The sequence below is a fragment of the Sesamum indicum genome, linkage group LG7 (genome assembly GCF_000512975.1).
Source record: "Sesamum indicum cultivar Zhongzhi No. 13 linkage group LG7, S_indicum_v1.0, whole genome shotgun sequence".
Classification (NCBI taxonomy): Eukaryota; Viridiplantae; Streptophyta; class Magnoliopsida; order Lamiales; family Pedaliaceae; genus Sesamum; species Sesamum indicum.
In genome coordinates, this window is record NC_026151.1 from 6,332,777 (window position 1) to 6,357,567 (window position 24,791).

The following is a 24,791-nucleotide window of genomic DNA, read 5'->3' on the forward strand; positions in this document are numbered from 1 at the left end:
CCAGTTGCACTGGGTTAAACAGGTACGAGTTTCCAGCAGTTCTTGGTTCTCTCTGTGTCTATTGCGGAAGAAATGCTCTGGGAATTTGGGAATGAAAAAGCAAGCAAGAACCAATTGGTTGAAATGATTCACTTGCTCGTTCCAATTTGGAGTTCTCTTTCTTTATGCGTCAATTGGTATCGATTGTTTCATGAGTTTAGTGTTCTAGAATTGAATTACTTGCCTTAAATGCATTTTTCTCCTATAATTTTGGTCCTTTGGCATTTTCAGAAGGTTTTTTAGTTTTACATATTTTTAATTTTCGTGATTCTTATAATCATATTTTTGCCAGCATTTTTGTCTTTTTAACTTTCTAAGAATAAAATTTTGGCATTATATCTTTTAAACTTCCGTAATTTAGTCCCCTTTTTTTTTTGTCAGGGTTCGCCCTTCTTGCAGTAGGAGGTGAATTCCTGACGAAAATGCCTACTGTATAAGTTACGGATAAAAAATGCATTTGATCCTATTTGATTTCTCACATGTTCATTAATGATTGCATTATGTGTTTGTTCATGTACTTGGATGTTGCTGGAATCATTAATTTCAGTACAGTGACCTAATTGATGGGGTGTGAATAATGCCATTTGATTTCTAGACCTTGTTCTTGGACAGTCTGGTGGTGTACACTGACATAGGGAACAAACATATATAGTCAAATTGGCCTATTCCCAGAATATACAGTTCAGTCTCTTGATTTGATCATTATTATGAGGCTAATGTTCTTGCTTGGATTCATTCTACATCCACCATTTCTTGAAATTTCTTCCCAGAAAAAGCTCAAGAAACTTCGATGTTAGCTATTCAGTGGCACGTACAAATCAATACCATATTTGATTTAAGATTGAGAAGGAATAGGAAGAAGTGAAACAGTGAGGATATGGCCTTGTCACTCCAACTTTGAGAAGAAATATACCTCTGCTATTTTATCCCTTCATTTGTTACGGGACGTAGTGCTTCAGCATTTGTTTCGAGTCATTATAGGGGAGAAAAACGCGGCAAAAACTTACCGTATGCCTTCTTATTTGCCTCCTGAGTCTTTCTACTAACGAATAAGTCCATCTCCCTGTTTGTTTGAGTTGCTATAGACGGACTTTATGAGAGAACCACGCACGGTTCTTTCTCAACATCTAGCACCGATGAATGAGACATACTATCCTTTCTTGCACATACAAATTTACCAAATAAATATTAGCCTCTCAAAAGTATTACTGTCTCGTATTTATAAAGTTATGGTAGTATTAAAATATTTATCAGATCCAACCCGACGGATCCCAGGTCCCAATCCAAAATTTTCTTGACATGATGGGTCCTGAATTTTGACAAATTCGCCCAAACCTGCTCTGTTGTCCTCCCTACGAAGATGTTGAATAATGTAGCATTGAGAATTCTAAACTACTTGGATATTAATATAAGGTTATTATATGTATAAAATTCTTTATGCCTACAAAATAATATAAAGAGGGTTTCTTCTCTTCAAACATAGAACTTAAAAACGAAACAATTACTATGAAAGAAAGATTAACAATTTGTGTAAAGCAGAATTATTATAAAAATTTAAATACAGATATTAATATTGAATTTTATTGTATTTGGCATTCTGTAAAAGATTTTAGAAATGTTTACACTAAATGCTAGTATGTATATATATGTATGTACGCTAGAAGAAAATATGATATTAGTGATAGATTATCACTAAAAATATATATTAAAAGACAATAATTTTTATCTTATCACTATATAATTATTAGTGACAAGAATCGTGTATAAAGTTGTCGCTAAATACAATTAGCGACATATTTACAGTGACAACAAAATATAGTTGTAGGTCGTCATTTGACATGAATTACTAATTGTATTTTGTGACAATGTTGTGCAATTTTTTTTATCACTAATTCATTCTAATAAGAATTTTTACAGAGTAAATAATAATTATTAAAATTATGAAATTGTTTTAACAAAATAAACATCCTCGTCGCTAAATATATATAATTAGTAACAATATTGAAATTATCATTTTAATTTCTCTGTCACTAATCTTCTATTTATTTATTTATTTTTGGTAGTGGTATCCAATCAGTAAGTTGCATATGATCGAGGAAAAGAGTTTTGAAGTTAAATTTAGGTTCTTGTTAATTTTTATTTAAATTTGAATGACTAACTCTCAATTAATTTTTAGATTTGAAAAATTATTTGCATTATACCATGTAAGATATTTTGATATTTAGACACACTACAAAAAAATAATTCAATAGCAACAAAATAAATTAGCGTCGAGCTAATTAGCAAGTAAAATTCTCGTTGCTAATGTATATTAATTAAAATAAGAACTTTACTTGCTAATGAATTTAGTAATGAAATTTACTTGATTCCGAATTTAGCAATGAATTATTTAAAATACATATTAAATGATGTCGATTAGCAACGAAAATTTTACTTACTAATTAGTTTGACGCTGATTTTAGTATTAAATTTTTACATACGTATCAGGGATTTTTCTTGTAGTGACAATACAATAGAATTTGTAATGAATTAAATGAGACGAGACATCTTTGTTCTTTCCCACCAAATTCTTAATAAAATTATCATCTACCAAATAAAAAGCACCAACTACCTACCTTTACTAGCAAAACATGGCCACAATACCTTCTCCGCAACCATTCCACGGCTGAGCACTACCACCAGCCCCACTCCATTCTTCCTTCCACCACCCCAGCTCATACCTAAAGCCAAAAGCTCACCACCACTCAAAGTCCGGCAGACTTTGAAGTGGGTGATTAGGCAAAGAGACATAACCCGATCACAGCAGAGCTTGTTGGAACCCACCACCCTTGACGTGCAAGAACTGGTGGATTTCTTGTACGAGGATCTTCCCCATGTGTTTGACGATCAAGGGATTGATGGAATGGCGTATGATGAGCATATCAAGTACAGTGACCCCATCACAAAGCATGACAGTATAAGTGGATACGTTTCTAACATTGCCATGTTGAGGAAGTTCTACAGCACTGATTATTTCAAGTAGCACTAGATTAAACAGATTTTGATTTGTTCAGCAGTTGTTTCGTTCTGTCTTCGTCTGTAGGGAGAACAAGCTCTAAGAAGTTGGAGGTTCAACTTGATGGTCTAAGCATAGTTCAAAGTCGCTATATCGGCTATAATATTGATAGGCGCTTTTTCACATGGACGTGACGTATCGAGATATTATTGGATGATACAAAGAAAATGCATTATGTGATGTCAGAAAATTCTAAAATATAAAATACAAACAACATAAATTGCTACTAACTATTATATGTTGGGAAGTTTTAGGATAGATGAACTAGTATTGGTTAAACTTGAATTTGTAAGAAAAAAAACAATTGCTGAGCAATTAGTAATAAGAAGATATTTATTGTACATGTAATAATTCTTCCCTGACTGATTGAGTTGCTGTACGTAGACAGGACCTTATGAGATTACTACAAGGTGGACTATGGTAATGAGATTCGCGCTTTTACCTTGGAAGCCAGAATTAGTCTTTACCGGTACATCTGTTATGGGCATTGATCCAGAAACTAAGAAGTTCTGCAGCCATGTGGTAAGCTTTTACACCCCCTAAACTAGTGTCAAATTAACAATATTGTTGTTTTTGTTATACAAAGAACCAGGTTCACTGTCACTGACACAGGAGTCAACATAATGTCAATGATGGGGGGTGTTAGTGTAACTATTCAAATAATATGGATGCTTTTGTAATTCGACCATAGATGAGGGGTTTAAAATTAATTATCTCGAAGAATTAAATATTAGTAGTAAATTTTTCATGAATTACAGCTGATTTCAGTTGTTTGCCTTTATCCAGGACTATTGGGACTCCATTCAGAATAATGACTATTTTTCTGTGGAGGGTTTACTGTATGTGGTAAAGCAGGTATATGACATGGAAGACTACTACACGTAATACGTGCTACAAATCAATTATTTGTAATGCAATGCCGTATTCTGACTTTCATAAGTGTCATTTTGTACAGCTACGATATTACAAGACTCCGGACTTGGAAACACCAAAATATCAGATACTGAAAAAAACTGCAGATTATGAGGTCCCTACTGCCCTTTTGCTCATTGCCTTACAACTCTTCCACTACTGGGGAACCAGTTTGAAGAACAACTGTTATATTTTGATGTCTCATGAACGGGTTTGGACAAAGTGTTGCATCGTCGGAGATTTTTGTAAATATTATCTTTCCTACCAATTTTGATTCTTACAGATTGAATGACGTCTGCTATATGATTCATTCTTTTTAAACTGTGCATCAATCACCTATTACTATAGTAAGCTAATGCTATATCTACTACATTGCACACGAATCATGAATCTCGTCTCTAGTGACTAGATTTGGGACTTATATGTAGGTGAGAAGTTACGACCCATTTATTGTCGTTGAAACGAATGGTGACAAGTTGTCGGGTTCAAGTGGCTTCAATTCAGTTGCCGGGTAAGGCTATTTAACATAATTCAAAGTCATCATTATAATTTTTACCTATTTGGATGATCTAATGTACTCTTCCATTTGTAAGGTATATATTTGGGAAAAATTCATCGGGCGAGAAAATACCAATGACGACACCTGTATTTACGCAGGCATTTGACCCTGAAATCTCCAAAGTGTCCATTCAGATAGTTCTTCCATCAGGAAAAGATATGAGCAGGTGAACTTTGTTGATCCTAGCAGTAATCAGTCTTAGAGAGTGTACACTATCTTGTTCTTGTTTTCCTAAATTGAACGTTCGAACAAAATGATATGATATTAGCCTGGAGCGTGACACTATCGATGAAAAAGGATACTATGTATTGGAAAATAAATTTCACACGTAGTACTATCAAATAGTGATAACCGTGTGTTGGCAGCTTGCCAGCTCCAAATCAAGCAGAAATTAACTTGAGGAAGGTGGAAGGAGGTATAGCGGCAGTGTCAAAATTCAGTGGAAAACCAATCGAGGACATTGTTCAGGAGAAGGAAAAAGCCCTCCGAGCTAATCTTATTAAAGACGGCCTGAAACCTACAACGGGTTGTGTGTTAGCTCGCTACAATGATCCGGGGAGGACTTGGAGCTTTACAATGGTAAGCAAATAAGTTGGGTGAACAATTTTTCATATTACTTTGGATGACATAGCTAGCTAATAATACTGTCTTTGTTGTGCATGTGCTGCTCTCAAAGAGGAATGAGGTACTAATATGGCTTGAAGAGTTCTCATTGGACTAATGTCTCATGCTCATCATCAATCTTCATCCTGCATTTTTTACTGCAGAGATGTTTCTTGTGGAAAACTGTCAATCTATAAGGAATACATATTTCTGACATTGAAATTTTTGGAAAGAAAAAAATAAATTGTAGACATATTGTTGGTACAATAGCGAGTACATCGTGTAACACGTTAGATTCTTAACAACGAGCACAACACTCAATTTTTTTTTTTTTACAAGCACTACCCAATTTTAATTTTGCTACAACTTTTACTTTTTGCTACAAACATCACTTTTTTAAAAGAAAAAGTTTCGCCAACACATTCTTACTGGGTTGGATTTTTTGTTTCAAATCATGTTACATCTTCTATTAATCTAAGAACATACACGTCACATATATAAAATACTTTCTTAAATCAAATAAATAGTGTAATATTGTGGCATGTTTATATTAATGGGAATAGAGAATGTTTTATGATTTGAAATAGAAAATCTGTTTAGCTTACTTACCCAATAAGGCTGTAGGGAAGGCAAGGAGGCCGGTGTTGGATGGATTTGTCAAAACTTGGGACTTGTCCGGGCAAGAAAATTTTGGACCTAGACCCAAACTCGCTGGGTTGGACCCGGTGAACTTGATAGACCGATTAATAATTTTAAAAATACCAAAAATATCTCTTTAGTTCTTCTCAAGTACTCAAGGATGGTTTTGACGGCAGTCCAATGTGCTTCACTAGCACATGCCTGATACCTGCTCGTGACACTCAGAACAAATGCGATATCAGGCTTTGTACATTGGACAACATACTGTATGCTGCCTACAATAGTGGCATAGGGGATGTGACACATATTTCTATTTTCCTCATTAGTCTTAGGAGATTGAGCCTTGGAAAACTTAACCCTGTATTTAATGGAAGGAACCCTCGTTCGAGTTTTTGATCTTGGACCTCTTCAAGACTTTTTCAATATACGTGGCTTGGATCATTCCTAATATCCTTCTAGATCTATCTCCACAGATCTTGATACCTAGGATGTAGGAAGTATCACTCAAATCCTTCATGTGAGAATTGCATAGAAAGCCATCATTTCGTGTCACCCAACATCTTGGCGTCATTCCCAATGAGCAAGATATTGTCCACGTAAAGCACGACGAATACAATTGAGCTCCTACTTGTATATATAAGGGTCAAACTCATTCTTGACAAAATCATAACTCTTTATGACTTCGTCAAAATGAATATTCCAACTTTGGGAAGCCTATTTCAGTCCATAAATAGACCTATGAAGATGGCAAACCTTTTGCTCTTCTTCTATGGATATGAAACCCACCAGTTGATTCATATAGATCTCTTCCTCAATGAAAGCGTTAAGGAACATCGTTTTCACATCCATATGACATATCTCATAGTCATAATATGCAAATATAGCAAGCAAAATTCGAAAGGAATTGGCCATTGCTATAGGCCAATAAGTTAACTCAAAGTCCACACTGGGTCTCTGAGTATAACCCTTTACCACTAGCTTGGCCTTGAAGGTAGTCACCTCCCAATCAGCTCCAAGCTTTCGCTTGTAAACCCATTTACACCCAATAGGTTTGAAGCCATTATGTGGCTCTACAAAGGTTCATACCTCGTAGGCACTCATGGAGTCCATCTCGGATCTCATAGTCGATGTTAGATATCACTTATTCGTAATATTTGGATCATTATTCAACTGACCGATCACTTGTAAATCGTATCTCTCAAGCGGCTGAGATACTTTGGTGACCTCTGGAGAATTCAAATATTTTCACTAGGAACCATAGGCACAGAGATGATGCTACTGCTGCTTGAGACGTTACTTCACTTGACTCCTTAGAAGCAACACCTAACGTCGGGTATCTGGTGGAAAATCTTTTTTTAAGAACACTGCATTTGTCGAAACAAACACCGCATTTGTCGAAACAAACACCTTTTGTTCCGAGGGATCGTAAAAATAATATCCTGCAGTTTTCTTTTGATATTAGATGAACCTACACAAACTAGATCTCGAATCCAGTTTGTCTCTCACTAGTCTCTTGACGTACGCGGGACTTCCCCATCCCTTAAGGTATTTATAGGAAGTAGATTTGCCATGTCATATCTCATATGGTATCTTGGCCACAGTCTTAGGTGGTGCCATGTTCAATAACTTGGTCGTCGTCTCAAGAACATAACTCAAAAAGATAGTGGCAACTCAATGGAGCTCATCATAGACCAAACCATATCTAACAGGGTTCGATTTCTCCTTTTAGAAACACCGATCAATTATGGCGTTCCAGGAGGAGTTTCCACTGAGAGAGAACCTCATTCTCTTTTAGATAGTTCAAGAATTCCCCACTCAAGTACTCACCACTTCGATCCGATCGAAGGGTTTTGAACTTGTGACCAGTTTCGTTCTCTGCTTCAAGTCTAAATTCTTTGAACTTTTCAAAGGTCTCAGACTTTCACTTGATCAAGTAAACATAACCATACCATAAGTGATCATAGGTAAAAGTTATGAAGTATGTGAACCCACCTTTGGCTTGAGTGTTAAATGACCCGCAAACATCTGAATGGATCAAATCCAACAGATCACTAGCATACATGTTTTTGTCCTACAAGAGGTTTCTTGGTCATTTTCACTTTTAGATAAGACTCGTAAGTTGGCAGGTTGTCCAAATCGTCTATTTTTAGGCTCTTTAAGTCCAATTACCTTATCCGATCTTGAGAGATGTGACCCAGCCTTACATGCTAGATCTATGAGTTTTCTTGATTATCTAACTTGCATTTGTTTTGAACAGTCATAATTGTATTATATTGTGGGACGATATAAAGGCCATTTATTAGTTTACTCAGCAAGTGTGAAGAACCATTCTTCAACAGATAAAAATAGTTTTGAATAATTGAAAACTCATAACCTTCTTTGTCCAAAACAGGAATAGAATGATAGTTTTAATCATGCTAGGTACATAATAACATTCCTTCAAGTCAATTCTAACATGATCACTAACTACTAAGTGGACTAGTCCCACGGCTTCAACACCAACCCTCTTGCCATTTCCAAGTCACAGGTCTACCTCTCCTTTACTTAGTCTTCTACTTCTTATCACCTGTAAATCATTATAAATGTGAGCTCCACAGCCGATATCTAATACCCAAGAAGAAGAATTAGCAATCATATTAATTTCAACAACAAACATACTTTGGATAGAGGCAAGGAATTTAGGGTAATTCCTCTTCCTATGCCCTTCTCATAGCAGTAGTGGTAGGCATTTTCTGCCTTGCTAGCTTTAGGAACCTTCTTCCTCTTCCCTTTACCAACAGTCGGGACCTTGACAACTGGTTTGCTCGCAAGGACTAGACTTTGCGCTTGTTCTTCTTCCAACGTCGAGCCTTCTTACCCTTCTTGGAGTCGAAGCCTCCCCCAACATAACCGCAGGTTCAGATCTCTTGATACTAAAACTATAATTACATACTGAAACTAATATTGAGTAAAGTTAAAGGACTAAAAGACTAATTTATCCTATTTTTAAACTCACGCATATAAAGTCACTCAAAAAGGGGGAAGAAAAAGAGAAAAGATTTAATACGCTTTGTCTTCCTCGACCATTTTAAAAGCAATATTTATCCCTCTTAACTAATAAATATAACACTTGCAGCTTAAATTAATTAATTGAATAGAGTTACCTTTCGTGGCATGTAACAATTACTCCTTAAATATGATAGATTGTTTTCATTATACCGTAACGTATTTTGATATTTAGACAACAAAAAAATATTTAACTAATTATATGAGATGTTTTGTCAACGATAGGACAGCAATAATCAAAATGTTAGGCATTTGTAAATGAATGATCATAATGAGCACATAAATGCAAAGAAGGAAGTGTTGGTTTAAACTTGCTCTTAGGCACCAAATTCTAAATAAAATTAGGGAAATATTACTCCCATTTTTTTAAAAATTTGATATAATTATAAATATCTTTTTATTGTTTAAATCTCATTTTAACAATCGATCAATAATTAGCCCATTTCGTTAGTCTCTGTTGGAATTTCATTATTTTTTCAAAAAAAAGAAAATTTTCGTCCTATAACTTTGGTTTGAATTTATTTTCGTCCTTCATTTTTTACAATATTAATTTAGTCATTTATCTATAAATTTTGCATAAATTTGGTCATTCAGCCTAATTTATGACTTTTTTACCCTTTATGATAAAGGCTAATAGTCCATCATAATACTCTAAGTGCAACATAAATAAATATTTTTTTAATAAACTTAAACTTTTATAATATTTAAGACAAGCATTAGCTACAAGATGCAAAAAGAATAGAATATATGGACTAAAATTGCTCTTAAAAAGCTACGCAGGAATTGTCCAAAATTGGGTCAAAGGACTAAAATTGACCAATTTTGAAAGTTATCGGACTAAAACTAAAATGATTAAAATTAAAAGTCTAAAATTAATAGCAGACAAACTTAAAGAACTAAATAAATAATTTTCCCTTTTTTTCCATAGTGAACTGATCAAAATATTCTTGTGAACAAGAAATTATAATTTTAATTATTTTTAAAAATTTCTAAAATTTTCTTATAGACTAATTGGATTTTTTTTCCATCCACATAATCCGCTTTCTTTTTTTTTAACAATTTTTAATTTTTTTTTTGAAAAAAGAAAAGAATGTAATAGGAACAAAGTTTATAATTTCATACTTCTATCCAAAACTACGTAATTTTATCAAACATCAATAGAGTATTAATAATCTTTCAAACAACACGCAACATTAGTAATTATATTAAATTTTTAAAAAATCTCGTCATAATTTACCAATAAAATCATCATCCACCAAATAAAGAGTATCAACTACGAAAACCAGCATAAAATGGCGACCTCAAATTTCTCCCCCACCATTGCGCAGCCAACCAGCAGGCGGAGCACCACCACCACCACCACCCCGTTCTTCCGTCCATCACCCAAGCTCATAACCAAAACCAAAAGCCCGCCACCACCACTCAAAGTCCGGCAGACTTTGAAGTGGGTGGTTAGGCAACAAAGAGACATAGGCCGATCAGAACAGAGCTTGTCGGAAGCCACCACCTTTGAGGTGCAAGAACTGGTGGACTTCTTGTACGAGAATATTCCTCACGTGTTTGACGATCATGGGATGGATGGAACGGCGTATGATGAGCATATCAAGTACAGAGACCCCATCACCAAGCATGACAGTAAAACTGGATACCTTTTCAACACTGCCATGTTGAGGAAGCTCTTCGGCTCTCATTATTGCCAGTTGCATTGGGTTAAACAGGTTTTAATTTTGCAGCTATTGATTTTTCTCTTTATGTCTGTAGTGACAACAACAAGCTCTAAGACACCACAAAAAAAAAAAGTTACCAACGGTTATCGCTAAAAATTGCGGTAAATAACTATTATTAATCACAGTTAAAATTATATTTATATCTATATTATATATAATAATATGAATATTTTTTGTATTTGCTCTCTATGTGAAAAGATATTCATACCCTTATGTAAGTAATCTTTATAATAAAAATTAATTATAAAAGTATGAAACTCTATTAAAAAGAGACTATTTAAGAGCTCTAATACTTCTGTACTATTTAGGCAATGATAAATATGTCCTACTAAAAAAATAGACTAATCATATGTTTTAAACGATTAATTTGTTAGAAGATATTTTTAAATAATTTAAAAATATTATTTTACTATTGCACAATATAGCTTAAAACGAATCGCATCGGAATAATACGTACGTAAAATGATAAACTGCAAAATACATATATATTGAAAGAATAAATATTTTGAAATTTTAAATAAAAATTATCAATTTTAATTAATGCTTTCGAAGAATTTAACATTGGTGACTTTTGATTTTATTTTAATATTAGTAGTGGAAAATTATTTTGAGATTATACTTTTATGTATTTTTTATTTTTACCATAATATATGGGAGATAAAATAATACTACCAAATGCAACTTATTATTAAATATATAATAGTGAGAATCTTTTGAGTGTTCGTTACTACTGTCAGAAAATATTGTATTTTTATTGTGGTTCTCTTTTTAATAATAAATTAGAGAGATAATACATTTAGGCCTCCTAGCTAATTTATGACGTGTTTACATAAACAATCCCTACTTTTTGCATAATTGCATTAAACATCCCTAACAACCAAAGAACAGGGGTTTTGTGTAATGATATTGACACTTTTAGGTGTGTGTGTAATTTTTCAAAATTGGTGGTGGTTTGTGTAAATAATTTTGACATTTCTGATGGTGTATGTGTAATTATCAAAAAAGACATGGGTGATCTCTGTAATCAAGCCATAGGTTATAGGGTGTAAATGTAATTATCTCTAAATTAGAATTAATTAGTTATAAGAACCATATTCTATCAAGCAAAAAAAATTAAAAATAAGTATTAGAAAATTCCAAATATATATATAAAAAAAACCCATCAATTTTATTATAGAAATCAGTTGAAAACTTTAAAATGAGTGACTTCGGACTAATTGATTTTATTTTGAATATTAGTATTAGATAATTCTTTTTATATTGTACTTTATACTCTCTTTTTTCCATAATATAGTGGAGATAAAATAATACTAATAAGTTCAATTCAAATTTAAATTGAAATGACAATATATGCTATTTAAAAAGAAAAAATTGGTAACAATTTGACCAAAATAAATAAAGTACTACGATGTCGTACTAAAGAATATGATATACAAATGTGGAATTCGAAACGAAACATACCATGTGAGCACTATTGAACAAGAGTATATATATTAGAATTTATAAAAAATAGTGAATACGATTATAGGATTTCGTGATTAACAAAAGTAAAATAAGTATTAATAATAACAAATATCCGCAAATAAAAGCACTAATTTTTATATATTAAGTTGAAATTATGTATGAAATATCTCATTATATAATTTTTAATATTAGATAATCTTGTATGCACATAAAAGATTAAATTTTTAAAAACATAAAATACTATTGAATAAGAAATAGGAAAAAGTATTATTTTAGTCCGCTAAGTATGCCTAATTTTAATTTTAGTCCGATAACTATGTCCATTTTTGTTTAGGTCCAGTAACTTACGAAATTACTTACTTTTAGTACTCTGGCAGATTTTCGGACAATTTTACCCTTATGCAACTTTTGAAAGGCAATTTTAGTCCATATGCACTCATAGTGGTAAAATTGTTCGAAATCTGTCAGAGGACTAAAAGTAAGCAATTTCGTAAGTTATTGGATCTAAACAAAAATGAACATAGTTATCGGACTAAAATTAAAATTAGGCATACTTAACGGACTAAAATAATATTTTTCTCTAACATGTAAATTTATTGTACATGTAATAATTCTTCTCTGAGTGTTGGAGTTACTATAGACAGGACCTTATGAGATAACTACGAGATGGACTGTGACCATGAGATTCCTTCTTTTACCTTGGAAGCCAGAATTAGTCTTCACCGGTACTTCTGTTATGGGCATTAATCCAGAAACTAGGAAGTTCTGCAGCCATGTGGTACGATGTTATCATGCCCTCGTTCTACGAGATTTTAGTGTAATTATAAGTAGAATTTTTATAATTTAAAAAAAAACTATATTTAATAATTTTGATATTTATTTTTATCAATAAATAAAATTTTCTATTAGTTAAAATTTAGAAAATTTTTCGATATTAGCAAAAATAATAATAAAAAAAACTCATATTTACTCCCTATTAGCTTTCTACTAGCTTATTAATGCAGATCAAATAAGTATTTTTTAATCAAATTATTCTTATATTTTCACGCGTGCTAATGTATGTGAGAGGTATATTTTCACACTTATAAGGGTAGTTTGATTAGAAAATATTTGTTTAGTCTGAAATAAATTTGTTGTAAATAACCAGAGTAGGTATGAAATTTCATTTAATTATTTTGTTGATATCGGCAAATTTCATTAATTTTGGTTAATGAAGGGATCTATTTGTTGAATAGAAACAAACATCAAGAGTATTGGATGTAATTTTTCAAACCACATAAAGTTTATGTGTAATTATACCAAAGTTTATGGGAGAATGATATAATTATCAGTAATATTTGTAATTAGGAACATATAAATGTTCTTACACGTACATAAACTACTGTCAAATTATAGAATGAACTGTTTGAACTTTGAATAACAATGTTTTGTTGTACAAAGAGCCGACCAGGTTTTGTATCACTGACAATTGGGGTTGTTTGAGTAATTATTCAAATAATAAAAATGATTTTTTAATTGGACCATAGTCGACGGGGTTAAATTAATTCTCTCCAAGAATTAAATTTTATAATTACACTCCCCCTCACAAGATTTAGTGTAATTATATGTAGACCCTATTATATTTAGTATCCTGTGGATTGTGTCTATCTAACAATCCTTCCGCTAATTAAAATTCATGGAACTTGCTGATATTAACAAAATTAGGGGACAAAAATCTATTTTATTCCCAATTGACTTATTCCTGATTTATTGTAGGCCAAATAATTAAATCTTTTATAGTCAAATTACCCTTATACATCTTCACACACTAATGCATCATATGGAGATATATTTTTACCGTTATAAGGGTGGTTTAGTCGGAAAAAACTATTTGGCCTTCAGTAAGTCAGTAGTAAGTCAATCGAGAGTAAATATCAATTTTCATTCAGTTGTATTTTGTTGATATCGTCAAATTTAATGAATCTTGACAACGGATGACCTATTTGTTAGATAGAAACAAATATATCAAGGGTACTGGATATAATTTTTCAAACTATATGGGATTCATATATAATTACACCAAATCTAAAAAAAAAAAAAAAGTGTAATCATCCCAATATCAATAGTATTTTTTTCATGAACTACAGCTGATTTCAATTGTTTGCCTTTATCCAGGACTATTGGGACTCCATTCAGAATAATGACTATTTTTCTGTAGAGGGTTTATTATATGTGGTAAAGCAGGTATATATGTATATGCCATGAAACTAGACTATTACATTTAACACTTTCTACTATCAATTATTCGTATTGGGAAAATTCTAACTCGAACCTGATCCGATTGGACCTGAATCAACTATTGGGCAAGTGCAATACACTTGCCGTGTGATTGGTGTAGTGTTCAGGTTTTACATAACAAGTATGATGAGCCTGCTCTGTAATTAATTTGGTTCAACTAAACCTGGTTCGAATAAGAATTTTTATACTATATTTTGACTTTTGAAAGTGTCGTTCGTACAGCTATGGTATTACAAGACTCCGGACCTGGAAACACCAAAATATCAAATACTGAAAAAAACTGCAGATTATGAGGTCCCTACTGCTCTTTTCCTCATTGCCTTACAACTCTTCCTCTCTTGGGGAACCAATCTCAAGAACAAATTGTTATATTTTGGTGTCTCATTAACAGCATTCGACAAAATGTTGCATCGTCCGACACTTTTTATATACTACCAATTTGACCCTTTTACATATCGAGTTACATTTGATATGTAATTATTTTTTGTAAACTGTGCACTGATCACCTGACTGCACCCAATCATCACAAATCACTAGACTCCGGACTTATATGCAGGTCAGAAGTTACGACTCATTTATTGTTGTCGAAACAAATGGTGACAAGTTGTCGGGTTCAAGTGGTTTCAGCTCAGTTGTCGGGTAAGGCATTTTAACGCAATTCAAAGTCATCATTTGACCCTGAAATCTCCAAAGCGTCTATTCAGATAGTTATTCCATCGGGTAAGGATATGAGCAGGTGAAGTACATATGTTGATCCTACCAATAATCAATCGGTCTTATAGAGTGGGTCTTGGAGAGTGTACATTTGAACTTATTTAAAAGGCATTACAAGCTATTAATTACAAGTCGTTTTTAGATATTAAAAGATATGATGAGATCTTATTTAAAAATAAGTTTTTGAAGAATTTGGATAAAATGCGATGAAACTTATAAGATGTTCACAAAGAAAATTTTGTGATTAATTTGAATGAGATTAATATTAAGATTTTAAAAATAAGTTCGGAACTCTTTGCTTTTATTAAAAGAGCTTATAAGCTCGTAATATTTTATTTCTAAATCTTATACTCGGTTTTCTTATAAAAGATTTACCAAACATCTTATAAGATTTGAAAGATATTTTAAGATATTTTATACTTACAAACACGTCTAAACACCCTCTAATTCTCATTTACCTATATCGAACTTTCTAAGAAGACGGTCTGATATTTGCCGTGGAGTGTGACAGTGATGCATAGGTCAAGAAAAAGGGTACCAGATTGGAGAATAAATTTTAAATGTAGTACTAACAATGGTGATAATCGTGTGTCGGGCAGGTTGCCAGCTCCAAATCAACCAGAAGTTAACTTGAGGAAGGTAGAAGGAGGTATAGCGGCAGTGTCAAAATTCAATGGAAAACCAATCGAGGATATTGTTCGGGAGAAGGAAAAAGCTCTCCGAGCTAATATTATTAAAAACGGCCTGAAACCTAAAACGGGTTATGTGTTAGCTCGCTACAACAATTCAGGGAGGACCTGGAACTTTATAATGGTAAGCGAATAGCAGTTGGACTAACAAATTTTAAAAGGGAAAAATGCAATTTACCCGCCCCCATATTTTGAAATTTGCTTCATTTTCCAAAATATAGAAGAATAATTTGCTAATTCTTTTTTTACAAATTTTTTTTTAACTAATTTAACGTATTATTGTGGTAAATTGCATTTAGCCCTCATTTCAAATTAGTTTGGATGGCATAGCTAACTAATAATATTGTGTTTGTTGTGCATGTGTTGCTCTCAAAGAGGAATGAGGTACTAATATGGCTTGAAGAGTTCTCATTGGACTGATGTCTCATGCTCATCACCAATCTTCATCCTGCATTTTTACTGCAGACATCTTTCTTGTGGAAAACTGTCAATCTCTAAGGAAATACATATTTGTGACATTTGATTAGATGTGAAATTTTTTAAACGAGAAAAATAAGTTGTAATAATATTATCGGTCCAGTGGTAAGCACATTTAATCTTAAGACGGATTCGGATTCTTTTCAATGAGATGTGTTCCAATAAGCTTGCGAATGAGTGGGTAATACTCATTCGGTCTTCCCAGCTGAACCTTTTGCGAATGAGTGGGAAATACATATATATAAAAAAATTTATTATTAAATAATTCGTTGGGTCTCACAATCAAGAGACCGTAAGACAAGTTCTACGGATATATATACACTACTTTTAGTAATAATATGTTGTTTCTTTTGTTTGCTTTGAATTTGTTAGTTGATTTAAAATACTTGATGTATTGTACACTGAATATTATAATATATTGATTGATTTAAAAATATCGTATATTTTTTCTTTAAAAAAAAAGTACAGACTAAGCTGGAAAATATTTTTTAAAAAAAAAGGTTATCTAGGTGGTTAATAGTTTTTCCAATAATTTTTTTATCTCGATTGTAAATCATATATTAAATTTTTTATCGTGAACTAATAAAAATGTCTTTTTAAATTATAAATTATAAATTTATAATTTTTTAAATATTTTTATCTACTAACATTCTCTATAAATTATTTATTTTACCTACCTCAAACTTTTTTATATTTTTCAAATATGCTTTTTAAAAAAATTCAACAAAGGTAAAGTAGTAATGTCCCCTTCATCGTCTAGGGACAACATAATTATTTTTCATTTGAGCGGAGCATTTGTAATTTTTTGAAACAACTATGAGGTATTTATTATTACGACAAACCTTAAGGTATTTCGTCCAAACCCTAATAAAAGGGCATCAGTTATAAGCGGAGAATTCTTGAAAGGGGTGTAATTTTTAAATTATTATAGAAGAAAGTGGAATTTTATATTTTCGCAAAGGTCTAAATGCAAAATCATTTTCTTAGTGAATTTATTACTGTTACATCATAGATTTTAATCATCAATTATTAATATACAATAATTAATCAATATAAAACCTGTATAACTAACCAAATAACTACTATTAAAATATATTAGTACCACATGCTAGAAATCGAATTTATAACTTTTTAATTATGAGGTTGTAATTTCACCAACTAAATTAGGTCTAATAGACTATTAATACCCAATTCGCCTTTATTAGAAAAGTAAACGATGCCTTAATATTTTTAAATTGAGGCATATAAAGGAGTAAAATTCATATTCACACCTGAATTTTTTTATTAATGTCACTTTGATACCTAAGAAAAATAACTCAATTAGTATTCGAATTTTAAAATTAATATCACTTTGATACACAGATAATTACAAATGAGTTAATCAGTACTCGAATTTCACTATTTAAATCACTTTGATAACTAATTAATATTTTTTATTTAATTTTTATTTATCATTTTATGTAATGACCATTTATCCTTAGAATAAAAAAATAATAAATATACAAAAGATGAATAAATTTAATCATATATTTTGCGACTTTCATTTTCTACATTTGAGTATTATACTTAATAATAAAAATCTATTAATTTATTTTTTTCTAACACTTCATTTATCAATATTTATAAAAATAACTCACTACTTAGTAATTAATTATATTAAAAGTAAAATCCAAATACTTTGCAACCATAGAGAAATTGAATTTGCATTCAAATTTCAAAAATTTATAATTTAAAATTGAAACTTTTGAATCTATATCTAAGTTTCACAATCAAATTTAGATATCTCAATGAAATAAAAAAGAATATTTTTTTAAAATGAAAATTTTGATTCCTTAGGACATAACTATTAACATAAGTTATTTATTAATAATTCTTTTTTTATATATTGAGTGATAATAATAGTAGAAAGTATCAAATAAAAAATATAATAATTTTAATAACCAAATATGAAAATGAAAGTCAATTGGTTCAAATTAAAAAAAATAAAAAAGTATCAATAGAAATTTATGCAAAATTTTCTTTGTTATATTCATTATTTTTTTATTTTTATATCTAATGGTAAAATAATTATTATAAAATAAAATAAAAAAAATAAAAAATATGAATTAAGTATCAAAGTAATATTAATAATGAAATTCGAGTACTAATTAAGTCATTCATAATTACCGTATACCGAAATTATATTAGTGGTAAAATAGTATTAATTAAGTTATTTATAATTTTTCATGTATAAAAATAATATTAATAATAAAATTTGATTAACAATAAAAATTTTAGTCGCATATAAAGTCATTAAAGAAAAGGAAAAAACCAAGAAAGAAAGAAAGAAAGGAAGTGGAGAATTATGGGCGACCCCTTAATCGTATAGTCGCGGTCAATATCAAGACTCAAAAATCATTATTCCCAGCTTTCTGACATTATAGGAGAAGACTCCACCAATACTGTGTATTCTTAGTGCCCAAGAAATGACCAAGACTCTCTACTCAGACTCTACATTATCATCCGGAAGAACTTTATAGATGGCTGGAGTCTGGAGCCCATATAGTCAGTGATTGAAAGTCGAGATGGGGATGGGGAAACTGAGAATTGGTGGGGCGTGGAGTGGGGTGTTGGAAGTGGAAATGGATGACTGGACAGTGGCCATGCTGAGGGAAGAGGTGGCGAATCGATCAGACTGCGGTGGGCCGCACTGCATAAACCTTATTTGTGCGGGCAGAGTTTTGAAAGATGGCGATGGTACAGAAAAAACTGAAGTATGTGTGTATTTGTGTTTGATTCTGCTTGGATTTTACTTTTCTTGAGTTGAGTTGAGTTGAGATGGGTTTGTGGGTTTATGATGAATTCTGTGTTTAATTGCATAATCGAAGTCAAATATGACACATGGGCAGGCTTTGTGTTCTTTTAGCCAAGAGTGCTTGAAGCAACTGTTTGTTCTTTGGTCTGTTTGATTGTCTGTTATGCAGTAATTTTATGATTTGGGTGCTTGATGGCATGATCAAGTGCGAGTTATACACGGTCAAGTTGCTGCTTTTTCCTTCCTCCCTACTCCTGTAAGAAAACCGACAAAGGCGCATTTGGTGCTGTCATTTTGGTTTTTAGGAAAATTTTGAATTGGGTACAATTTTTATATCCTGGATGGTGATGTGATTCTCGGTTGGATTTGCAGAATAGAGGCTACATAGTGTGTTTATGTTTAAAGACATCTACTACTGAGCCTTTTTAATCTGTTTGATTTATCACCATGTTGTTTCAATTAGTGAATCAAGAGTTTTCTCTTTTGTGGGCTTTGGCAAATGCAATTATTTGTCTGCTTAATTGCATCATCATAGTGAATGTTAACTTTTCCTGCCAATTTTTATTGCTGAAAAACTTCTGTGGTGCTGGTCTTAACTGAAAATCTGCATGAGGTTGTGGATGTGGGAATTGGGGAAAATTTACTTTGATTCATGTGGACTGAGAAATTATGGGCACTATACATCTAGCATAGATTCTATACAAGATTATGAAATTGATGAAGTTTTTTATTTGCTTGACAGAAGGTTTGGGGTTGAACTAGTAAACCCTCCTTAATTAATTCTGGACAAAACAGTGTTAATAAAAAAAAAAAATAGAAGTTCCTAGAAGTTGTATTGAGGAAGCAACTAGAAAGCTTCTCCATCTTGGGTCTTGAATTGGGCTTATGCTAGAAGGCAAGAGCTAGATGCTAGTAAAGCGTAGTTAACTCCCTCTTGGTTTTTACACCTTTATTCAACCATTTTCTTCATTTTGTGTTATGATGAATCTATTAGCACGTAGCCTTTTGTGTGTTAGTCTGTCAGAAAATGTGAAGGGAGCAGCATGTTAGTGCCATCAATTTAGAATCTTCAAGTTTTGAGATTGTTCGTAAGACTAAATTTATCCTTGATAGATTGCTTCACCTTTTTCTGAGGTTATACTTAAGATTTTTCCTATATATATATATATATATATATATATCCAGATATTTCTTACAAGGTTTATTTGGTTATGAGGTTCATTTAGATCTTTGTAAATTTTTTATTCAAGAGCAAATACCTTATGATATGTCATACTTGTGCTTTCCTAATTTAAGATGTAGTAACTAAATTAAAGCGATTGTAGTTTCTCCTGTTATTGTTACCATCAGTTTACAAATGGAGATAAAAGGTGGCGAAAATGAATTTGATATGAATGCCTTTGCATCTTCTTGTCTCTCTGCTCTTGTTCACATGCTAATCGCCTCTAATGTGTCTTCTGCCATGGGTTTTATCAATCATTGGAAGGCAATAGGAGTGCTTAACATGATCAACCTTCCTATTCATCTATTTAAGCAGGCTTATTATTTGCATTTGTTTTGCTGGTTCTCCTAGTCACATGACTTGAATCACAGGGCTGCTGCCACTTCGTTGGCCAGTAGACATGCAGATGGTTCATTACCTGTTGAGGACTTCAATCTGGAGCTTGAAAATCAGAGTGGTGAAAAAGTGCAGTTGGGATCTGAGACTGACCAACGGTATATATGTAACAACTACATTGATTGCTTAACTCATGTTTTAGTTGAATGCGTATGGATGTAAAGGAATACTGTACTGCTAAAAGGGTTTGCTCTGTGTTTTTTTGTTCTGAAAATGTTATTTTCATGTTTCAGGGCAATAATGATGGGACTGATGCTTCATGCAAATGCCAAAGCTCTGATAAGAAGGCAACAATATAGAGATGCACTAGAAGTGCTCACCATGGGTGAAGTATGTGTTCCTTATGTGTTCAGTGCATACTCATACAAGAAGATAGCCCGTTTCGTTTTGTTTCCATTTTTATTTCCAATTTCCAGCATTTTTAATGAGATGAAAATGCTTTATAGGTTTTTATGCAAGAAATGAAAGTATGTTTGGATTGTATGTTTCCAAACATAGGTTTATAGGTGTGAGAAATGAGGATTTGTTTGGTTTCGATATGTTATATAGGTATTTTGTAGATATTGTATTTTGAATATAGTATAATATTATTTTTATTTCTTAAAACGTCAACATGATATGAAAACATGCCATGGCATGTCGTCTTTTACTAGGTAATAATGACATCTACAAGGGTGGTTTGAGAAGTATGTCTTGAGTAGACTAGGCTGCAAATTTATATTGAAAATGGAACTTTATTCAATGGGATAGGGTTAAACAAACAAGTTTAATGTAGCTGAATTTTGATATGCTATGGATAATCCTGTAGATGATAATCTTAAGCCTCTTCTTCAAACATAGATTTCGATTTTTCTTTTATTTCTTAATATTTATGTTTTGTCTTCTCTATATTAGTACATGTTCTTGCTCTGAAGGTTGAATTGCTGACATTGACAACTAGAAATATCATTTTCCTTGGTTTAGTGCGTGATTTAAATTACTTTATGTCCTTGCAATACTTTTAATTTTATTGAGGATTTGTGAAATGTCTTGAAATTTCCCAGATATGCCTACTAAAGTTGTCTTCATATCTTTCTTGTAGGAGGCTTTCTCATTGTGCGACCCAAAGCTTATTGAGGTAAGACATTACTTTGGGATGGGTGATAGCGTTTGTGGCATGAAGATAATTTTACCTTTCTCTGGAAGTAAATTTTAAAGAACTAATCATGTCAAACCTTGATGTTATAAATAATAGCAATAATTATGATGGACACAATTCAGATTTTGTTTAACTATGAATTTTTCTATTTTTGTTTGCTTTTATCTCTTCAAAAAAGACAGAGACCAACTTATCTCACTTTTTAGACTTCTTACTCCAAAAATATCATTACAATGTCCTAATCATTACTATATATACATGTAAATATTTTAACAAACATATATTCTTTTTTTCGTATGTTACGATTTAAATTATTATATCAGTCTTAAATATATATTTACATCTTCTAATTACTAAAGGTGTGATGTGATGCCACTAACAAAAAATTTATATATATTTTCCGACTACGTAAAACCAATCTTAATATACATCCCATTCTCAAATATATTTATTCATTCCCATCTTCAAACCCACTTTCTGAAATTATCCCAAAAAGAATTGTGTAACTTCTATTGTTGTTCCTATCCATCACGGACCTTAATTTTGTAAAGACAATTGAATAGTATAGTTCCATAAGCTGTTTTTCAACAATGCAAATTTAAAACACTAATAATTATGAGAAATAATGATTCACATTCTGAAAAATATAGCTCTATCAGTAAAGCATTATCAGTTCTACCCCAGTTGGGCTGCAGAGTTATTATACATAGCACATCTTATGCTACAATCTTATGTTTTCTGGCCTTCGTGTTCGGCTCCCAGATGGTTGACAACGTCTCAATTCTTCAAATAGACATGGTGTGGTGTTATTTTATGCTCCGTGATATCACTTGGCTCTCAGTAGCAGGGATTCGCCTTGCAAAAGCCAGAGAAGGTATTGAGCGTGCTCATGGAAAGGAATCTACTCGCCTGAGGATTCTGCAAGGAGGTCGCTACCCTGAGCTAGCTTTGTGAGTTGTGGATGACCTTTGTTATTTTTATTCTGTTATAGGTGTTGCATGTGTTATTACTTATTTTGGCATTGCTCATCTATAGACATCTGAGAATGGAGCTTCTAGAAGGAGTTGTTGCATATCACAGTGGTCAGTTGCAAAAGTCCAAGGACGCCCTGATCTCAGCTCAAGTTAAATACTTCCAGGTTACTTAATCTCATCTTTGCTATGCCTGTGCTTTTATGCAGCAAGATGTGTGTGTGCTAATTATCTTAGTTGGATATGCACAGAAAACATAACTTTAGTTTGAATTACTGATAACAGAACCTTCCCCTCTCCACTGACCAATCAAAGAAGAAGAAACGACGTGGTTCTTTTTTCCTCCTTTATGATTTACTTTCCAGTCAGTCAATTTTGTCTTGTTTTCCTGATCAGCCTACAATCCAAGGTTTACCTCTATTCTGAAGCCCCTTTTGTTCTATTGTTTGCTTGCATTCTCTAAATGATTCCAATTGGCAATGTCCTTATTCAACCAAAAGAAAAACCAGTTCTTTCCTATAACCACATCTTGCTGGTCACCCTAAACCCCAAACATATAGATCAGTGAGTGGATGACAAGCCAGAGTGTAAACAAGAAGGAATAAAGGGATGAAACTCAGCAACACCATTTTTTACTATTAAGTTGAACTAGATGTTGCAATAATCAGCTATCAGCTTGAGTTGAAGAACTACTACAACCAAGAATAGCATTTGGCAGCAAATGACAAACTTTGCATCTCTTTTGCACAAGACACTAAGTTCTTTTAGGGGATCTCCATTTTTTTGTTTCTTTCCACAATTTTCCATACTGTCAACAGCTTCAAGTTCCAGATGAAGCCCTCTCCTTATTAATGAGCATGGGTTATAAAGAACGTGAAGCAAAGAGGGCTCTACGCATGAACAATTTGGATGTTGGAGGTGCGGTTGATTTTCTTGTTGAGGAGAAATTTAAGAAGGCACAGAAACGCGAGGAGAATCTTCAGCGACAGAAAGAAATTCTGTGGGTTTATATTTTGCATTAACCATACTACTTTGCATTAACTATACTGCTTCTTTGGGGTTGTCATATGAAGAACAATGCAATAGTTGACAAACATTTAAATGCAGGGAGCAAAAGCAATATGGTCGGACACCTCTTAGGAAAGCTGTGGATCTACAGAAACTTAAAGAATTGGTCTCCATTGGGTAAGTTGTCTGTAGGACTGGACAAACATGCTTTGTCAACAAGGCTGCAGAATTCTTAATCTTTAACAAGATACAAGGAGGCAAAAGAAGGGCAAAAATACATCTGAATACTGTTTGCAGATCACCCAACCTTTAGTTCAATTCTGCAAGAAACACCAGATGTGCAATTTGGCAAGTGACTGGAATGTGTTTGATTTCAACTGGAACCTTTTCTGCATGTTACATATGGAATTCACCGGCTTTTCGTCATTATTTGTTTTTCTATCTTGCGTGTTTATCTAGTCTTTGAAATTAGTCTGATAGTTGTGACAATGCACAGGTTTGAGAAAGATCTTGCTGCAGAGGCACTTCGAAGAAATGAAAATGATACCCAAAAGGCTCTGGATGACTTAACAAACCCTGAGACAAATTCCACCTTACAAGTCAGTTTCGCATGTACTTTTACATTGACTTTTTCCAGGTTCCAACCATTCTACTGCTTGGTATGCAGAATGAAGTTATATCAAGGAAAAGGAAAAGATTGCGCCAAACAACAGCATCTGCCACTGAAAATCTTGTGTCCATGGGTTTTGACAGAGCATCAGGTGCATGACATATACGAGATTTATCAATAATGCTGCCTGCTGTATTCCTATATGTCTACACGATGATTCTTCAAATACTGACTATGCTTGTTGGGTCTAAACAATGGAACGTAAAGCTTTAAAGGGTCTGGGTCGAACGGTCTGACTTACACATTGAAGTCAATATAATGTTGATAGTAGAGAATGATATTTACTGCTGAATAGCGTCTGCTTTGTTTTCCAGATCTCTAAACAGGCTTAAATTTGTTTGTTTACACTGTTCTTTTCTTCAATTAATGCTTCACAGTTCTATAGTATATGA

At 32.6% G+C, this 24,791-nt stretch overlaps 3 protein-coding genes across 3 annotated transcripts in view; all 3 read left to right on the forward strand.

The window, feature by feature from the left end:
* Positions 1-5,474, forward strand: part of LOC105166498 — a 5,992-nt gene extending 518 nt beyond the window's left edge. The window contains exons 2-9 of the mRNA XM_020695263.1: positions 5-22; positions 3,479-3,616; positions 3,881-3,949; positions 4,050-4,121; positions 4,435-4,517; positions 4,600-4,731; positions 4,931-5,144; positions 5,242-5,474. Of these exons, the coding sequence (XP_020550922.1) occupies positions 5-22; positions 3,479-3,616; positions 3,881-3,949; positions 4,050-4,121; positions 4,435-4,517; positions 4,600-4,731; positions 4,931-5,144; positions 5,242-5,286 (771 nt within the window). The 3' untranslated portion in view covers positions 5,287-5,474. The remainder of the gene's footprint in view (positions 1-4; positions 23-3,478; positions 3,617-3,880; positions 3,950-4,049; positions 4,122-4,434; positions 4,518-4,599; positions 4,732-4,930; positions 5,145-5,241) is intronic.
* On the forward strand, positions 10,145-16,143 carry LOC105166499. The gene is given in 8 exon segments (XM_011085876.1): positions 10,145-10,570; positions 12,684-12,821; positions 14,198-14,266; positions 14,543-14,614; positions 14,877-14,954; positions 14,956-15,056; positions 15,634-15,847; positions 16,099-16,143. Coding segments are annotated over 8 exon segments (1,143 nt in total).
* LOC105166500 (NEDD8 ultimate buster 1) overlaps positions 18,765-24,791 on the forward strand; it is a 7,691-nt gene continuing 1,664 nt past the window's right edge. Inside the window, exons 1-10 of the mRNA XM_020695264.1 lie at positions 18,765-18,953; positions 20,568-20,710; positions 20,846-20,942; positions 21,694-21,729; positions 22,513-22,700; positions 22,786-22,888; positions 23,540-23,721; positions 23,829-23,906; positions 24,226-24,328; positions 24,397-24,490. Of these exons, the coding sequence (XP_020550923.1) occupies positions 18,765-18,953; positions 20,568-20,710; positions 20,846-20,942; positions 21,694-21,729; positions 22,513-22,700; positions 22,786-22,888; positions 23,540-23,721; positions 23,829-23,906; positions 24,226-24,328; positions 24,397-24,490 (1,213 nt within the window). The remainder of the gene's footprint in view (positions 18,954-20,567; positions 20,711-20,845; positions 20,943-21,693; positions 21,730-22,512; positions 22,701-22,785; positions 22,889-23,539; positions 23,722-23,828; positions 23,907-24,225; positions 24,329-24,396; positions 24,491-24,791) is intronic.